General features: G+C 45.4%; 1 protein-coding gene across 1 annotated transcript in view; it reads right to left on the bottom strand.

Moving 5' to 3' along the window:
- Window positions 1-17,994, bottom strand: part of BLK (BLK proto-oncogene, Src family tyrosine kinase) — a 48,267-nt gene that overhangs the window by 11,104 nt on the left and 19,169 nt on the right. The window contains exons 3-6 of the mRNA XM_009639914.2: window positions 17,715-17,763; window positions 10,381-10,474; window positions 9,571-9,669; window positions 8,291-8,394 (exon numbers count right to left, since the gene is read on the bottom strand). Coding sequence (XP_009638209.1) covers window positions 8,291-8,394; window positions 9,571-9,669; window positions 10,381-10,474; window positions 17,715-17,763 — 346 coding nt within the window. The remainder of the gene's footprint in view (window positions 1-8,290; window positions 8,395-9,570; window positions 9,670-10,380; window positions 10,475-17,714; window positions 17,764-17,994) is intronic.

Below are 17,994 nucleotides of genomic sequence, written 5' to 3'. Positions count from 1 at the left end.
TCCACAGCAACTCTGAAACCCTAATCCTGCACGCGAGGGGAAAGTTTGCTAACACACAACGCTCGCTGGCTGGTGTTTCTCCGTCGCAGCACCAGCAGCTCCCTATGCTGCAGCTGGAAACCATTTGCAGTTTTAAAAAGTAACCAAAGAAAACCACCTCTGTGGATGTTTGCTCTGTTGCAGTGATTATAAGTCTTTACAAGCAGGATTGGGGAGTGCCTACATTTTTTCTAAGTACAAGCAGTCATTCTGGGGGGACTCCCTTCCTGAAGAGACCAGACTATGGTGGCATAGTGTTCATGGAAGACCTGCTGGTTTAAATGTGGAGCCAGGGAACTCAAGGCTTGGAAGCACACAGCCTCAATGTGGTGAGCTCTTTCTCAAGAGAGGTTGCTCTTCTGAAAAACTCTCCTTCACCGTGAGTGCCAGGCAGAAGACAGACCAGAGAAGCCCTTTTGGCTCCATCACTCCTGCAGCTGAACCTCCAAGAAGTAGCTCTGCAGCATCTTCAACAGGGCAACAAAAAACTCCAGGGAAGGGCAAAGGAATGGCTCTTTTTTGCAGTCTATGTCTCAGTGACCAATGGTCACTACCGAGCCTAGGGTGTCTTTCCCAGGGAGAGGTCTTTGGTCCCTGGTGGGTGGAGAGAGGTGTAGGTACGACTCGTGTTTGCAGTGCTCAGTACAAGGCCTTCTAGAGTGGCTTAGCCACATTCACAGTCCCTAACATTTGACCCCAGAATTCCTCTGGCTCCTCTGTCTAACCTATGTGGCCCTGAGATAATAATAACAATAACAACAATAAGAATAACAGTAATAATAATAATAATAATAATAATAATAATAAAGTAGTAACAACAACAACAATAATATTATTAATAATAATAATAGCACCACCACCACCATCATCATTTATAAATGTATACATAATAACTTATATAATAAGGAACTTATATAAGTATATAATAATAATCATAATTATTAATTTCTATTATTGTTGTTGTTGATGATGTTATTTTAATTCCAAAATGATTGAGATAAAGTGCCGGCCAGGCTGCAGCCCATCAGAGCTGGGCTTAGGTGGCACAAGTCCAAGAGGGCACTTTGCATGCCTGGGACTTGGCTTATGGTATGTACATGTGGGATTTTGTACAACGCAAGGCCTGCTAGAGGAAGGAGCCAAGTGTGGTGTGACCCCAGCTGTACTGACCACAGACAGTGCTGTAGATGGGAGCCCGGGAATTAACAGCCAAGGCGTGTGCGTGGGTGCTGTGGGGGGGGGCGAGGGCCAGCAGAGAAGAGGAGACACGATCTGGTTGTTAGTGTGGTTGCAACCCAAAGCACCTGCTCTCCTGCAGGACCTCCTCTCCAGACCACACTGACTCTTCAGAACCATCTTTCCAACCAGGGGCACGCAGCATGCAGAGGTGACAGGGGCTCCAGGCACCCTCCAGGCCAATCTATCAGCTGCTTGCTGCTAGTGTTAATACTTATCCTGTCATTAGAGCTGTATTTCCCCCCAAGTCAGAGTTTAGTTTGCTGGAGCGAGTGTGGCAGAGCTTTCCCTGTCCTTCACCGTGGCTGATTGCTGTTCCCACGGGAGCTGCAGTGTAAAGGCAAAGCACTAAGGCTTGAAAAGCTTCAAATCTCTCTTCTCCCAGGGACAGCAGCAAATGAAAAATGTTAAGTGGAGCTGGACAGATAGCAGGAATCCTAATCTCCCCAGATGATAGCTAGGATGGCCAAAAGGAATTCCTGCTCCCCAGCCTCAAGGGACATTCGCCCGTCCTACAGTCCTGCATCACATCCCAGCAGAGAACTGGGCTGACACGCAGAAGTCCGTGCCTCAGAGCAGCGTGAGGACAACCAAATCTTGCCCTGGGCAGCTCTGGGTGTCAGACCCTCCTGTTCTGCATCTGGGATCCCCAAACCGTCCCGCAAAGGCTCTCAGGTCCTCTCCGTTCAAAGGGTGGCAAGTTTCATATGGGAAAGAGCACCAGAAGATGCAAAGGGGTGGGATCTAACTCCACGTCATACCTAGAGCTGATTCAGTCACCCAAACATGGGTGTCTGGTACCACTTGAGATGCTCTGGGACATGGACATGGGCTTGGCAGATAAGGTGCAAAACCACACCTTCTAGTGGAGCCCCTGGAGATGACCCCAAGGCATTCAGGGTTGGGCAACCAAATCAAGCCCCACTGACTACAGCAGGATTTCAGGCAACTACCACGTGTGACGGTGATTTTTTGCTGCCTGCATCTCAGACTGAATGCCCCTTTCACATTGCACATGTAGCATCTCCTCTTCTTACAGGTCTCATCGGGCTCTTAACTCCTTCTTGGTCGGAAACCCCGGAGCTAGCTGGATTCGGCGGCTGAGGTCCCTCCTGCTGGGCGCACAGACCCAGCCGTCTTGCTGTGAGCCAAGAGTTCGTGACTTGTCACAGCTGGGTGACTGCGTTCCCGCAGGTTTCAGATTATTCCTTTCGGGGGCAGATTTGCTTATTTCCAGCAGCTTCGGCAAGGCTAGCTCTCCACCAAGGATTCCACTGCTGGTCTGCTTCCATGCTGCCTTGACAAGGACCCATCTTCCCAGGATGTTGAATGTGCCTTTCACAGCCTCTGCAAAATCTTGGCTGAAAGTGAAGCCCCCAAGCTTGCAGATCTTCAGTGTCTAACCACGAGCAAAATGAGACACGGCTTAGGATGGGCCGTGAATAGGTGCTGCTCTTGGGCAGGGTGCAGAATGCATCCCACTGTGGCTGAGACAACCCAGTATGAGACATTCACTCCCTAGTGTGGGCAGCTAAGGCGGGCTGGTGTTTCTCCGTCGCAGCACCAGCAGCTCCCTATGCTGCAGCTGGAAACCATTTGCAGTTTTAAAAAGTAACCAAAGAAAACCACCTCTGTGGATGTTTGCTCTGTTGCAGTGATTATAAGTCTTTACAAGCAGGATTGGGGAGTGCCTACATTTTTTCTAAGTACAAGCAGTCATTCTGGGGGGACTCCCTTCCTGAAGAGACCAGACTATGGTGGCATAGTGTTCATGGAAGACCTGCTGGTTTAAATGTGGAGCCAGGGAACTCAAGGCTTGGAAGCACACAGCCTCAATGTGGTGAGCTCTTTCTCAAGAGAGGTTGCTCTTCTGAAAAACTCTCCTTCACCGTGAGTGCCAGGCAGAAGACAGACCAGAGAAGCCCTTTTGGCTCCATCACTCCTGCAGCTGAACCTCCAAGAAGTAGCTCTGCAGCATCTTCAACAGGGCAACAAAAAACTCCAGGGAAGGGCAAAGGAATGGCTCTTTTTTGCAGTCTATGTCTCAGTGACCAATGGTCACTACCGAGCCTAGGGTGTCTTTCCCAGGGAGAGGTCTTTGGTCCCTGGTGGGTGGAGAGAGGTGTAGGTACGACTCGTGTTTGCAGTGCTCAGTACAAGGCCTTCTAGAGTGGCTTAGCCACATTCACAGTCCCTAACATTTGACCCCAGAATTCCTCTGGCTCCTCTGTCTAACCTATGTGGCCCTGAGATAATAATAACAATAACAACAATAAGAATAACAGTAATAATAATAATAATAATAATAATAATAATAAAGTAGTAACAACAACAACAATAATATTATTAATAATAATAATAGCACCACCACCACCATCATCATTTATAAATGTATACATAATAACTTATATAATAAGGAACTTATATAAGTATATAATAATAATCATAATTATTAATTTCTATTATTGTTGTTGTTGATGATGTTATTTTAATTCCAAAATGATTGAGATAAAGTGCCGGCCAGGCTGCAGCCCATCAGAGCTGGGCTTAGGTGGCACAAGTCCAAGAGGGCACTTTGCATGCCTGGGACTTGGCTTATGGTATGTACATGTGGGATTTTGTACAACGCAAGGCCTGCTAGAGGAAGGAGCCAAGTGTGGCGTGACCCCAGCTGTACTGACCACAGACAGTGCTGTAGATGGGAGCCCGGGCATTAACAGCCAGGGCGTGTGCAAGTGGGTGCTGGGGGGGGGCGAGGGCCAGCAGAGAAGAGGAGACACGATCTGGTTGTTAGTGTGGTTGCAACCCAAAGCACCTGCTCTCCTGCAGGACCTCCTCTCCAGACCACACTGACTCTTCAGAACCATCTTTCCAACCAGGGGCACGCAGCATGCAGAGGTGACAGGGGCTCCAGGCACCCTCCAGGCCAATCTATCAGCTGCTTGCTGCTAGTGTTAATACTTATCCTGTCATTAGAGCTGTATTTCCCCCCAAGTCAGAGTTTAGTTTGCTGGAGCGAGTGTGGCAGAGCTTTCCCTGTCCTTCACCGTGGCTGATTGCTGTTCCCACGGGAGCTGCAGTGTAAAGGCAAAGCACTAAGGCTTGAAAAGCTTCAAATCTCTCTTCTCCCAGGGACAGCAGCAAATGAAAAATGCTAAGTGGAGCTGGACAGATAGCAGGAATCCTAATCTCCCCAGATGATAGCTAGGATGGCCAAAAGGAATTCCTGCTCCCCAGCCTCAAGGGACATTCGCCCGTCCTACAGTCCTGCATCACATCCCAGCAGAGAACTGGGCTGACACGCAGAAGTCCGTGCCTCAGAGCAGCGTGAGGACAACCAAATCTTGCCCTGGGCAGCTCTGGGTGTCAGACCCTCCTGTTCTGCATCTGGGATCCCCAAACCGTCCCGCAAAGGCTCTCAGGTCCTCTCCGTTCAAAGGGTGGCAAGTTTCATATGGGAAAGAGCACCAGAAGATGCAAAGGGGTGGGATCTAACTCCACGTCATACCTAGAGCTGATTCAGTCACCCAAACATGGGTGTCTGGTACCACTTGAGATGCTCTGGGACATGGACATGGGCTTGGCAGATAAGGTGCAAAACCACACCTTCTAGTGGAGCCCCTGGAGATGACCCCAAGGCATTCAGGGTTGGGCAACCAAATCAAGCCCCACTGACTACAGCAGGATTTCAGGCAACTACCACGTGTGACGGTGATTTTTTGCTGCCTGCATCTCAGACTGAATGCCCCTTTCACATTGCACATGTAGCATCTCCTCTTCTTACAGGTCTCATCGGGCTCTTAACTCCTTCTTGGTCGGAAACCCCGGAGCTAGCTGGATTCGGCGGCTGAGGTCCCTCCTGCTGGGCGCACAGACCCAGCCGTCTTGCTGTGAGCCAAGAGTTCGTGACTTGTCACAGCTGGGTGACTGCGTTCCCGCAGGTTTCAGATTATTCCTTTCGGGGGCAGATTTGCTTATTTCCAGCAGCTTCGGCAAGGCTAGCTCTCCACCAAGGATTCCACTGCTGGTCTGCTTCCATGCTGCCTTGACAAGGACCCATCTTCCCAGGATGTTGAATGTGCCTTTCACAGCCTCTGCAAAATCTTGGCTGAAAGTGAAGCCCCCAAGCTTGCAGATCTTCAGTGTCTAACCACGAGCAAAATGAGACACGGCTTAGGATGGGCCGTGAATAGGTGCTGCTCTTGGGCAGGGAGCAGAATGCATCCCACTGTGGCTGAGACAACCCAGTATGAGACATTCACTCCCTAGTGTGGGCAGCTAAGGGGGTTACTGCCTTTAGCTTGACTCAGCGCTCAGCCCTGAAGATCAAATGTTTCTGACGATGTGCAAAGTGTATGAAAATATGCGTCATGGAGGAGGAGGATAGGAAGAACCCGTGGGGTTCGAAAGGCAGGGTTAATTCTGTGGCACTGCTCTGGATATCTCGTGGTGGGTCACAGGGCACTTTATATTAGTGAACTCAGCTTCACGGCACATTTGATATTGCAGGGCTTTCTCTTTTCCCCTTCTCCTTAGAGAGGAGGAAGCTGTGGTTAAGGCAGAAGAAATGGTGTCACCATGGCCGTTCAGGTACAGGGTATTCAGGTAGAAGCTGAACGCGTGGGACAGTTCAGAGAAGGATGAGTTGTTTGAAGGAATAACAGGAATTTTGAGACAGAACGCTAAATATCAGCAAAGGCACAAGCGAGACTCACATTGCAGAGCAGAAGCTGATCTCTGACCATTTGGGACTAACATGGGACTTTCACAGAGTGGAACACACCACATCTGCTAATGCACCTCCAGTTAAGTCTGCTTCTAGCCAACAGAAACAGGGCATTAAAGACTGGGTCTAGCCTGGTTATTTCACCTTGAATCTCAGGACTCCACCACTTCTGTCCAAGGCTCATGCGACCTAGACCCAACCACGCTCCAGAGAATTGCAAGGAACTACTTCATTTTGTGTTTGCAGCTCATGGCTTGCACTCGAGATGCCACAAAGACTAGGATCACGGGTGGACAGAGGGCCTCACCCCTTCTTAGCCCTTCAGATAAAGTGCACAAGTGTCTGCTGGGCTTGTGCACGGCGCGTGTGTTGCTCCCTGCCCTTCCTGGGTGCAACACACAGTCATGCCAGCAACCCAAATATCCCAGCAAACAAAGGGGAGAATAGGAAGGGGACAAACAGAAGAGCAGCATGAAGTGACTACTCCAAGCCTGATCATTTCCAAGGCACCACAAAGGCAGTGGAGAAACCAACATGCAAGCAGAACAAGTTACTTGTAAAGGGAAATGCTTAGAAACAAGTTTCTTCAATGTTTCCTGACCTGAATGTTCACTAAAAATTCTGGAAACTGCAAATCCGCATGGAGGAAAGCGCCCCTCCTACTGGGCATCAGCTCAGCAGGGACATGGCTGGAGGGAGAGGGCTACAGGAAGATAAACATCTTGTTGCCCCAGTTAGCACACTAGACATCACACCAGTTCAAGACCAGCACTCCAGTTTGACTCTATTCGTCGAATCCTGCTGTTGGAAGTGGTTGGAATGGCCAGGTCTGCAACACATCCAGGGCTCAGACTACACCTGTGAGCAAACTGCACCGTGCCAGAGCCTGCTGTCTAAGCCCTGGGGTCACATCCGCACCGTGAAACTCCCTCAGCCTCCGAAACAGGGTGACTGCACTCAAACTGATTGTTGGGAATGGCGCCTGGTTGACACCAGGACAAAACCTGCACAGAGACCGTGTGGATGACCCAGTTGTTGCATTCCAGGCTCTGGCGCTATTTAATTTACTTGTAAAGATGTAGCCATGGAGAAAGGGACAGACACTTCCTTGGAGACCTCCCATGTGAATGGGGGAAAACAGGGACAAGAAAGAAAGAAGATGATGCTACCGTAGGTAAGAACTAATTGTAAAGTGGAGGATTCAGTCTATCTGTTCCCACTCTTACTGACTGGCCAGGGCCTCATAGAAGCATTTGGAAAGTAAGTCAGGGAAAAGAAGGTCCCATTTACTTCAGAAGCATGCTCCAAGTCGCTACTGATCTATTAGGAAGGCACAAGCCACCTTTTCCCATGTGGCAAGGAAAGACCCCTATACCCACCTCACGGGAAAGAAACCGAAAGCACAGCAAGACTGAAGTACTTTCCTGAACTGCTGTAGAGCTGGTTCAGAGCAGAACCATGGGACCACTGCGAGCATCATTTCCTCCATGCCGTAAACACACCTGGCCAGAGGCCAGAGGACGCAAGGAGAGAAAAGCAGGAAAGAAACAACGTGAAAATCCTATGCGACAACCAAAACTAGCTTCCAGACTGTCTACAAATTAGCAGCACAGAACACAGAAGTTGCAATTACACCGTTAAGTATTATGGTTAATAACTATATCCGCTGCCTCAGAGAAGTCACCACAACGCTCTGCCCTTTCCACCCTCATTGGGTCATGTCTTCAAAAGCCAGCCACGTTCATAGGGAAGGAAAGTGGATGTAGTCCACCTTTCCTGCTCCAGTCCATCCCCTTCCAAAAGTCCTGGTTTGCATCAATTTCCCCTGCTACAGGATATCAGGAAAAACACGTTTCCTCTGGAAAATGTTTCACCAAAAGACTTTTTCCAAAATTCTGCAGGTTTCTGCTGCAAGCAGGAGAAATGCTTCTTTGAGAGTGTGTAAAAGAACCTCCATTTGCCAAAAAAGTAACATTTCCTCATGGAGAAAAGGAAAAGAACCCCCCTACACATTGTTTTGGAAAGTCTTTTCTGCTTATCTGTGTCCCTGCATCTCTGCCACAAACTATGGTGACAAGAGCCACCCTTACCACAGCCTGAACTACACATATGAGTAGCACCATGAGCAAGTCCCCAGCTCACTTCCACAGCCCCACCAAGCCTAGGAAGCACTATTTTGCCCAGCAAGATCCAAGAAACACCGACGTGGATGAACTTTGCAGCTCAGGTCTGAAGGGTTTCCCAAGCCACAGTAATGATGAGGAGTTATCCTTGCTCTGTTTATCTCACCTTTGCTGGTTTCACTCTCTCGGACGAGGAAGGAGCCAACTTTGTTACCAGAAGATAACAGCAGCCGTTCAGCATCTTTTCTGCTCAGAGTTTTAAAATACCACCTGGGAGACAGAAAAGGCAAAATTGTTGTTCAAAAAGGAAAAGCTCCAAAAAAAAAAAAAAAAAAAAAGCAAATTATCTCCAGTTAGTTCATTTTTTTACCACTACACTCTGAAACGGAGGGTTGTTTTTATCAGCAAATATTATTTTATCTGCTGGAAAGTGCTGGTAATTGTTTTCTGTAGATTAACACCAGATTTTGGCCACTTTGGGCTTGTTTCACAGCCTAGCAATTCAACCAGAGCAGAGAGTAGACGGGATGTGCAGTACTCCACACACAAGAGAGGTGCAGGCTCAGCCGGAGCATGACCTCTGGGGCATGCAGGGACCCACAGCTCACCTTGCAAGGGAGCAAGCCCCGAGCAATGCCCAGGCAGGCTGCATATAAAGCAGATACGTGGGCTGGAGGCTGAGCACAGAGTGCCCACAGCCATTTAAATGTACCTTTTGGATACAAAGAGCGTTTATGTCCCAACCACATTTCTGTGTGTTGTTAAATATTTACTGAACTCAGTGGTGGTTGGGTCCCTCCAAGAGGAGACTGCAAGCAGGGCTGATCGTTTATAGCTGAATGTCATAGAGGAGAATAAGTCATGGAAACAATTTCTTCTGCTGCTTGTATTATACAGGCATAATAAACCCTTTTGGCTCAAGTCTTTCTTATCATCCTCTTTGCAGGAAGCCAAACACGAAGGCTGCAGCTGGGCTAATGAAACAAACAGCACCAGGCTGTGGGTCTGGGTGCTGGCACTCAGTTGTCTGCCCCATTAAAATGTTGGTGTGGTCCCTGGAACACCCAAGACCTGGATCAACACACCCTTCTTGAGGGATCCCCAGTCCTGCTTTGCATACGGACACCCTCTTGGAGGCTGAGGAAGTTTAACAGTATGCGTGTGGGTGAAATGACCCAGTGGGGCCAGGGGATGGTCCCTGGTACTGCAGACGCAACCTTTATGTTCTTTCCCCCAAGTCCTTGTTTTCCACGGTGGGCACAATCAATGGGACAGGAACCTTTGCCTTCTTTCCCCATAGCAACCTCATCCTCCCTGCTCCACACCCACGGGGTGCTTAAAACTTCTCCTGAACTTTTGGGCAGCATTGCTGGGGGTGTTGAAAGACACCAGTTGAGAGACTGGGCATTGCATCAGTGTTCACCATTCATAAGCTTATGTACTTACTTTTCCTCTTCCAAACTGTCCACTTGTGCTACGAAATTACTGGGGATGTAGCCTTTCCTCCCACTGCTGAGGGATTTTGCCAACCACCAGTCCCCCTCGCTGCAAAGCAAGCAGAAGAAAAGTTTCATGGCAAGCTAGGGCTATGGGGACAGCATGGTTTCTGGGGTTTTGAGCCCCGCTTTGCTCTCCCATCAGTGACTCAGCCACCAGCCGTGGCCAAAAGCCATCCCCACCCAGCAGTCTCCCCTGCCCAATAGCTCCCAGCCCACGGCATCTGGGTGAGAAGTGTCACCTCTGGAGACCACCTCACTGCAAGGTCAAGGATGGACCAGCCCTACAAGGCCAAATGACCAGGGGAGCCAAAGCCCACCTCTACCCTGTTATGGACTGGGAACATGGACTGTCTGCTGCCTCTTCTCTCGTGAGTCTGAGAAGAAGGTGAAATGAAACCATGCGCGCCTCTGGCTCAATTCTGTCCTTTCCTCTGACTACGCCCAACCCACATCCTTTTGCAAAAGCACGATCAGCACAAAATACAAAACAGGAGCTGGGTTATTGTTATATATGCTACCTCTGCGCCCACGCGCACTGGCAGTGAAGAAGGTCCCAGTAGTATCCAGGCAGGGACACTACCTGACCCCAAAGTATCCGTAACCCAAGGAAGGCATGGAAGTCACAATCTGGAGCAATTCTAAGACACGGGCTCAGCTCTGGTGAGCTGTGAATTGGTGTCTGATCCCATCAAGTTCCCCCCTTTCCCAACCTCACCATGCTTGTCTTTGAACCTCCCTCTGGCAGCAGGTCACTTACTTGGAGAGGACTTGGAGTTTCTCCCCCTTGACCAGCTGCAGGTCACGGTCACTCGAGGCAGCAAAATCATACAGTGCAATCACAATAAAGTTATCTGAAAGAAGAAGCAACACCACTGGATCCAGCCTGTTCCCTGACGGGGTGGTGATGCACACCCCAGTGTACGGCGGGGCATTTCACACACCTCCATGCACAGGGGCTGTCACCCCCCCTTGTCCCCCAAAAGCCATGGTTTCCACCAACTCGGCTTTCCTGCCAACCACAACCTCTGCTCAGGGACTAATGCTGATTCACCAAAGTGTTTCCCGTTTACGTGTTTTTAAAAGCACTCCAGACCCCCCCACCCACAAACCCCAGTGTGTCAGCAAGCAAAGAGGGTTTGTGTGGAATAAGAAGAGTCATAAGTAACCTGTCAGTGTTTGGCCTGAGTTTTACACGGAGGTAAATGAAAACTGCTGTAGTGACATTTCCCAGGCCGGCTCTGGGATTTGACTCAAAAAGATGAGGTTTTCTTGTTTGGAAAAGGTACAAAGTTTCTGTTACTTGAGCCCATTGCTAGGATTTAATTCTCCCTCCAGATGCTCTCGACTCAGCCAGTATCTCGCCATCCTTTTTGCGCACTCCTCCTTACAGACGTGCCACCACATGTGCTGCCACTTTCAGCCCAGCACCTCTACAGTGCCTGGCTGCTCTGCTCTGCTGAAATTCCCTGGGGATCGGTGGAGACTCCCTCTCCCTGGCCTCCCCCTCCCTGGCCCTGATGCACTTGAGATGCTCTAAACCACAAAACTGATGTTTTATGTCTCCCATTTTGCTTACAACACTCCCAGACCAAGGCTGTGAGCGGGTCTGAGTCCCTATCCCCAACCCTAACACGCTGCTTTTACTCCAGCCATGTTGGTCAAGCCTAAATTTCGGCACGGCAAAATGAGCTTTCGCTCTCTGGTGCGTGCAAGCCGTGCTGTGCATGGCAAAGCTGCCACCTGGTACGTGTGCTACAAGGCTGCTAACCCACCCCAGGGCAGATCTCTGCGGGCTGGAGCTGAATCGCTACGTTTGCATGCCCGGGTTAGGCTGGTGCTGCTCTTGGAGAGGCTGTGCAACCGTTCACATGTGCTCTGCAGGCTTGCAGCTACTGAAGCAGAAATGAACAGCTATTTTGGGGCAGATGGAACTTTATAAAGAGGATCAGCACATGAACACAAACACAAAAATGAAGCCAGAGCAGAATGGTGAAAAAGAAAAAGGAGAAAAAGAAAAAGAGAAAAGAAAAAAGAAAAAAAGGAAAATAAAAATAAAAATAAAAATAAAAAAGAAAAAGAAAAAGAAAAAGAAAAAGAAAAAGAAAAAGAAAAAGAAAAAGAAAAAGAAAAAGAAAAAGAAAAAGAAAAAGAAAAAGAAAAAGAAAAAGAAAAAGAAAAAGAAAAAGAAAAAGAAAAAGAAAAAGAAAAAGAAAAAGAAAAAGAAAAAGAAAAAGAAAAAGAAAAAGAAAAAGAAAAAGAAAAAGAAAAAGAAAAAGAAAAAGAAAAAGAAAAAGAAAAAGAAAAAGAAAAAGAAAAAGAAAAAGAAAAAGAAAAAGAAAAAGAAAAAGAAAAAGAAAAAGAAAAAGAAAAAGAAAAAGAAAAAGAAAAAGAAAAAGAAAAAGAAAAAGAAAAAGAAAAAGAAAAAGAAAAAGAAAAAGAAAAAGAAAAAGAAAAAGAAAAAGAAAAAGAAAAAGAAAAAGAAAAAGAAAAAGAAAAAGAAAAAGAAAAAGAAAAAGAAAAAGAAAAAGAAAAAGAAAAAGAAAAAGAAAAAGAAAAAGAAAAAGAAAAAGAAAAAGAAAAAGAAAAAGAAAAAGAAAAAGAAAAAGAAAAAGAAAAAGAAAAAGAAAAAGAAAAAGAAAAAGAAAAAGAAAAAGAAAAAGAAAAAGAAAAAGAAAAAGAAAAAGAAAAAGAAAAAGAAAAAGAAAAAGAAAAAGAAAAAGAAAAAGAAAAAGAAAAAGAAAAAGAAAAAGAAAAAGAAAAAGAAAAAGAAAAAGAAAAAGAAAAAGAAAAAGAAAAAGAAAAAGAAAAAGAAAAAGAAAAAGAAAAAGAAAAAGAAAAAGAAAAAGAAAAAGAAAAAGAAAAAGAAAAAGAAAAAGAAAAAGAAAAAGAAAAAGAAAAAGAAAAAGAAAAAGAAAAAGAAAAAGAAAAAGAAAAAGAAAAAGAAAAAGAAAAAGAAAAAGAAAAAGAAAAAGAAAAAGAAAAAGAAAAAGAAAAAGAAAAAGAAAAAGAAAAAGAAAAAGAAAAAGAAAAAGAAAAAGAAAAAGAAAAAGAAAAAGAAAAAGAAAAAGAAAAAGAAAAAGAAAAAGAAAAAGAAAAAGAAAAAGAAAAAGAAAAAGAAAAAGAAAAAGAAAAAGAAAAAGAAAAAGAAAAAGAAAAAGAAAAAGAAAAAGAAAAAGAAAAAGAAAAAGAAAAAGAAAAAGAAAAAGAAAAAGAAAAAGAAAAAGAAAAAGAAAAAGAAAAAGAAAAAGAAAAAGAAAAAGAAAAAGAAAAAGAAAAAGAAAAAGAAAAAGAAAAAGAAAAAGAAAAAGAAAAAGAAAAAGAAAAAGAAAAAGAAAAAGAAAAAGAAAAAGAAAAAGAAAAAGAAAAAGAAAAAGAAAAAGAAAAAGAAAAAGAAAAAGAAAAAGAAAAAGAAAAAGAAAAAGAAAAAGAAAAAGAAAAAGAAAAAGAAAAAGAAAAAGAAAAAGAAAAAGAAAAAGAAAAAGAAAAAGAAAAAGAAAAAGAAAAAGAAAAAGAAAAAGAAAAAGAAAAAGAAAAAGAAAAAGAAAAAGAAAAAGAAAAAGAAAAAGAAAAAGAAAAAGAAAAAGAAAAAGAAAAAGGAAAAGAAAAAGAAAAAGAAAAAAAGGAGACCATTTGCTGCAGAAAGGCTTTAGCTTGTACACAGCCTAATTAATGCACTGAGAGCGATGGACGGTCTATTATTAGCATTTTTCAAAACAGACTGTCAAGCCAAAGCCTCTGTGTGACCTTTTCAAATAATGCCACCAGCAAGAGAGCCAGACCGGCCCTTTGTCATTGCAAGATAACATGTCTCTGGGGCAACTTGGGTTTTGTGTCTGCGCAAGGCCTGGCAGCTCCTGTGCTGGCGATTTGTTGGGAGAGGAGGGAGGAGAAAGGCTCAGTGCGGGAGGAAATGTAGCGTTGTAAACCAAAACCCTGAGCAGTTCCCTTTGGGTTTGTGAGGAGGAACTTGGAGATCCATGAGAGGTTTCGGCAGAGCCTCACTCTCTCCTACGTACAAGGATGACTGGTCACAAGGGAGAATGTTTTGATGTCTTAAAATAGCTTGGACGGTTGGGGGCTTCCCGTTGAGGAATCTCAAAGTGTTTGGTGTTAGCAATGCACCCAAACTCTTGTTGCCTTCTTGAGAAAGTCGTTATCACACAGCTTCTCTGACATGAAAGGTTTTTGGGCATGTGCCTACTGCAAGGTGTCCATCATCCACATGCACAGCCCTGCTCCTCTTGAAAGCAAAATAACACAGTGGTCACACTTTTGCTTTGAAAAATAGAAGCGAATGTGTAAACATCTTCAAGCACAGAGTGGCTGTGTATTCCAGAAAATGAAATGAAAAATGTAGTTTTGATCTTGAAGCAACGGACATAAGTACAAATAAACGAAACAAAAACCAGAAAGGTGAGAGGGAGAAAGAGAAAGCGCGAATATAGCAAGGACAAAAAGGGTTTTATATGCTGAGAAAAATATTATGATCGCCTCTTATCCCCTTCTCAACATAGGTGTTGAGAAACACTGCACACGTAAGTGAGCCAGAAGAAAAGCTCTCTCTGCTCAAGCCAGCAAGACTTGCCGTCTCATGATGAAAGTGACTCTTCCCGTCTCTGAGTCTGTCACCCCCTGAGAAACAGCGTCGATAATACTTTCTTGGCCTATTTGATCAAGTTAGGTCATGAGTGACTTTACAGCAGAGAAGTCGTCGGGGCTGCTAGGAGTGACTACTTTGCAGATAATGCTAGCAGCCCCGAGACTTTGATTGCGAGCCAAATACGCCTTGGCTCAGAGTCGCTGTCAGGGAAGTTAGATACCAGCTCGGTTTGCATAGGCTGAGTGCCAATTTGATGGCTTAATAGAAATTATTCAACTGGTCTTCTCACTGCTGCCCTGTCGTGAATGGAAGGTATTTGCAACCGTCCCTTGGCTATGGAGCCAGGCTGAGACTGTGCCAGCATCCCCCAGAGGATCATGAGTTGGTTTACAGCCATGCTAGGACGGTTGTGGGGTAAAAGACAACTCACAGCACATGTGTTGGCCGGCTGGGTGCACTGAACTATGAGTTACTGCTGCTGAAAATGGGTCCAGCTTTCTGTTTCAGCATGGCATGGGCTGGTTCACCAAGGTAAACATGTGCTGGAGAAACAAGCCTTCAAAACACACAGCTGCTGGTGGCTCTCCTGCCTCGTTGCTGCTGTCACCAAGAGGAACACCATTAGATCCCACTGGTGGAGGTGCAGAAGGCTGTGGGCTTGGAGTGCTGCATCTCCTAGCTGGTCAGCAAACCCAGGTGTGACAGCGTGGGAGATGTCTCCTGGGACATCCAGGCTTGCGCTGCGAGAGTGCTTTCTGCCGAATACCTTTCTGCCTTGTGTTCTGGCACAGTGAGTGTTTTTGCAGATAATTTCTGGTTTCCCCATCAAATCATATCAGACCCAAACTCATAACTTTGTTTCGTAGGAAATCTGAACACTTTGGGCAATGGCCTCTAGTCTTCCTTCCCCCTTACTTTTGATTGGCAATGCCCATTTTTTTATGAGAAGTTTTAATTTCTCATTGAAAAGTCAGCCTTTTCAGTAGAAACAACCCCTCCTATTTCCAATTAAGCTGAAAAGCACATTTCTGACAGCATTCCTTTCAAACCCAAACCCATATTCAGGGAACAACAATAAAAACAACTAAGGCCTTTGATGCTAATCTCGAGATGCTTCAGAAGACCTCAATTTCCCGAGCATGCTTAGCTCCCACCCCCAAAAATCAGGCCTATTCATACTATGGTTAGCCAAAAGCAAGTGAAAAGAGCCGTAAGAAGTTGCAGTTCCTCAATCACAAGAAACGGCCTCACAGCGAGACCCATTTTTTTGTGCAGTCACAGGTTGTTATAATGCCTGAGGACAAACACTCAAAACGATCAGGTCTCTCCACCAGTGGTACTTAAATCCAGCTGCCAGCAGCTGGCAGGGCAAGGGCAGGGGTTATTCTACCTCTCTGCTATGTCTTATCTATCCAACACGAGCGAATTGGCAGCAGCTGTAGCAATGGAGCTGTTGTGGTTGGGAGCCACTATCATGGGCCAAGACTTTTCTGTGCCGGGATTTTAAGAGGTGCAGAATTAGAGGTAAGTTTTGACCCTATAGAGACATAGAGTTAACCTTAAAGACATCACGATTGCTTAGGGAGCCATGGTAAAACGGACGAGAGACTCGCATGATGGAAGAACCCACCCCAAGTGAAAAGTGGATTGGTGATGCTGCCAACAGTTGAATCCAGAGGTATAAACTCCTTGCCTGCCTTTGTGTTACTTCCATTGAGCTAAATAATATCAGGACAAATGAGGGGTTTGTTAACAATGAAAAAAAAAAAAAAGAAATAATTTCCGAAGCAGCAGTGACAAAGCTGGAAACTGTCAAACAAGTTGTACAACACCAAGATCAGAAAAAAAATTAAAAAATCAAAATGCAAGAAATGAAAAAAAAACCCCAAAACCCTGAAAGAAAAAGGTTTTGATTTTACCTTACATGCTACACTTCCGCAGTCAATAAAGTTGCCTGGTTAAACTTAAAGTGTTCCCACAAGATATAATTCAGCTCTTTGATTTTTTTTTTTATACGATTGAATTGTCTGGATTTTGTGCTTTCTCTATCAATTCACTTGAATTGCCTTCTTTCATGAGAGTCTCTCAGATATCTCAAATATCTTGCATGGCTCCTGTCAGCCCATTTTGCCACAGAGGACAGAGGCAGACATAGCATCATTTCTGGAAACTCGGGCATCGGTAGAGAAAAAAAAGAAGTTCCCCAGACTGACAGTGTGAATATTCCTCCAAAACTGGAACTGAACCTACGAAACCAAAATATTTTTGAGAGCTGAAAATGGCGAACATGGTACTTAATGCATTTTTTAGCATCCTTCCACTTCTGCCTTCTGGCATGAAGCAGAAGTAAAAGCCGCCTCCTTGAAGGTAGCTTCTGTTGTGCTTCTCACCAGAGTGAGCAAATTGGTAAAAAACCCGTGAAAAGCTGGCAGCATCTGCTCAGTTGTGGAGGTAGGAGGACATGGCCACTTGGAAATGTGCCATGAAAACAATTTTGCAAAAGAAAGCATGGTTTCTGGAAAAATGGTACTTCCACAGAAAGGCACCCCAATTCACATGGATGAGGAGCTACACCTCCCACAAATTTGATCTCCATAACAAATGCTAATTTCGAAGAACATTTTGACGTTGCAGGAATTCCTGTCTGTCCCATGGCAGAGACCCTCCATCACCATCCATAAGACCTAAGAAGACCTAGGTCTGCTCTTCCACCCATCCTATTTATTTGCCACCCCACTTCTTCCTTTCCTCATGCCCTGTCTCCTCTAATCCTACACTTCCACCCACACGAGGAACTTTTGTGTTTTGCTAACTGCTTTCTTCCAAGCTTCCTCTATTTTTTGCCCTCTTCTAATTCTCCCTATCTCTCTCTCTTCCCCCTTAATCTTCAAAAGTTCTTTGGCAGAAATATATACAAGTCGCTGTCGGGGGCTGGGCAGAGGTAGCAGAGGGCTTTCTGCTAAAAGAAACATCTACAAAACACCATCTGCGACCCGCAGATAATTGCAGAGGTGGATGAAGCCAACAGTCTCCAAGCAGGGGCTCTGTGCATCCTTATTTTATACTCTTTCCTTTCTTCTCGTTCTCTTTGTAGTCTCCCTGGGCTCTCTGATGCCTGCTATTTCCTCTGAAATTTTCAGCTGGCTGGGTATAGCATCCACAAGTTGTCAGACTGCAGACAGGGCAGCAGACAGAGATATCTCATGCAGTTGATGTCTCAGATCTCACTTTGCTCAACCGATGAAGAAGGAGTGCTTTTCCCTCTTAATTTCTTTGATGAGCAGGGGAAACTGGCAACTACAAACAGTTAGCGATGTAAACTGAATCTTCCAAAACACGCTGATAAACTCCCCGCCTGGCAGTGCTAAAGATACAGAAACCGCACGCCTGCGACATGACGGCTTGTTCTCAAGACCTGCTGTTGGGGGACCACCACCTTGCAAAACCCCACGGGAAGGCGAAGAGAACAGCAATTGAGCTAAGAATCTTACCTTGTACAGAGGCTTGGTTTAGATGAGGGATGCTGATAAATTGTCTGCCCTTTGGTGGAAATAGAAAGAAAAAAAGACGACATTTATTACTTTGCTGTGTTTGCAGGAAGACCTGCTCTCAGCTTCACAGATGAGTGGGAGTCTGAGCCGGAGCCCACTGTAGTCAGTCAACAGCCCCTGCATCTGGCTCCGTACGTGTCGTGATGGCTTTAACACATTTTGCCATGATGTGTTCATCACTGTCTTGGCAGTCAGCTTGAATAATCCTTGGCTCCCCTCT

Source organism: Egretta garzetta, unplaced genomic scaffold (assembly GCF_000687185.1).
Source record: "Egretta garzetta isolate BGI_Z169 unplaced genomic scaffold, ASM68718v1 scaffold325, whole genome shotgun sequence".
Lineage (NCBI taxonomy): Eukaryota > Metazoa > Chordata > Aves > Pelecaniformes > Ardeidae > Egretta > Egretta garzetta.
Note: the sequence above shows the minus strand (reverse complement) of the source record. Positions and strands in the feature narration are given on the sequence as shown.